The 1,381-nt window shown below is 38.3% G+C and overlaps 1 protein-coding gene across 1 annotated transcript; it reads left to right on the forward strand.

Moving 5' to 3' along the window:
• Nucleotides 1-347: 347 nt before the first annotated feature.
• On the forward strand, nt 348-659 carry LOC104601812 (uncharacterized). Its single transcript, XM_088897373.1, has one exon. It carries the CDS (start codon nt 348-350, stop codon nt 657-659), a length of 312 nt encoding a protein of 103 aa, XP_088753499.1.
• Nucleotides 660-1,381: the final 722 nt, after the last annotated feature.

Genomic DNA, 1,381 nt, shown 5'->3' on the forward strand with positions numbered 1-1,381 from the left:
ACAACTTTATTCTGGTGATCTCCGCCTCTAAATAACATAAAACCTCAAGATCTATGCACACCAGCTAGCTGATAGGTTGAAGGAGTAGTAGCTCTCTCTTCCATGGTACACAGAACTGTCTTGAAGGTCAAAATTTCTTGCCAAAAATGCAAACAGAAGGTCCTAACTGCAGTGTCAGGGGTAGAAGGTATGAACACTGCGATCATCTGCATATTTATGTTAATCATTTCTTATTTTATTTTGATTTTTTGTTATTAGGTCACAATTATCCCAATTATTCTACGTACTTTTTCTAAGTTGTTTCTTCTGAAAAGCAAGTAATTAATGTTGTCTTATGAGATTAAAGGATGATGAATAGAGCTTGCATTTTGATCATTGCAGGGGTAGACAAGGTGGAGATTGACGCAGGGAAGGGCGTCTTGTCGGTTACCGGAACTGCCGACCCTTACGAAGTGATCACTCGTGTAAAGAGAACTGAGAGATTAGTTGAAGTCGTGAGTGTTGGACCTCCACCCAAATCCGATGACAAGAAGCCTGATCAGAAGGAGAAGGAAAAGGAAAAAACTACTAGTTTGCCCAAGGTTTGCGAGAGGTGCGGCCGAGCGTATATCCATGTGGGCAAGGCTGAAGAGCCCAATTTGACATGCTCCGTCATGTGACATGCTGCATGCAGTCAGCAGTTATTTTGATTTTTCTCTACAAGTTATTACTCAAATTCGTCTCTTCCTGCTGAGATGTTTTTGATGGTTCAGACCTGCTGCTAGGAGCTAGTGGCAGAAATGGGTCATGTTGCCGCGTGGCAATACATTGGGGGCCCAAGGACCCACCTTTTTCGTTCCACCTTCAAAAGGTTTTGTCACGTGGCAAAATCAAACCCTCTTATTTTGTGTTGTGGAAAATTTACAAATTAAAGAATAAAATATATTGGGAAATTGCAAGAGGCCGTCTATGCTTTGTTTGCTTGGTAATAGTGAAGTTTTTATATACGTAGTACGTCTGTACTGTTGGGTATGCTCACCCAACCAAGTCTTAAGTAAATTAAACAACAATTTGATAAATTAAAAGATTAAGGTAAACAATCTATTCTCCAGATGGGATTTGGCTCATTTTGTTTTATTTCAATATTTCTTATTTTTTAGTGCAGGTTGAATTTATCTTTTTTTTTTTTTCCAAACTTAGCTTAATAGTTATCATCTAAAGATGTCAACAGTTGACATTTAGTTCTTTCTTGTTGATGGTACCAATTTATTTTTATTTGGAAAATACTAGTGTTAGTGTTAGTTTAGGATCTGAAAAAACCATGAGAATGACGGATGACCTTCCATTTCACCAACCATTTGAAGTTGAATGTTGAAGGAGAGACAGGGTTCAATGGAGTTGT

The sequence above is a fragment of the Nelumbo nucifera genome, chromosome 1 (genome assembly GCF_055504915.1).
Source record: "Nelumbo nucifera cultivar China Antique chromosome 1, China Antique-T2T, whole genome shotgun sequence".
Taxonomy (NCBI): domain Eukaryota; kingdom Viridiplantae; phylum Streptophyta; class Magnoliopsida; order Proteales; family Nelumbonaceae; genus Nelumbo; species Nelumbo nucifera.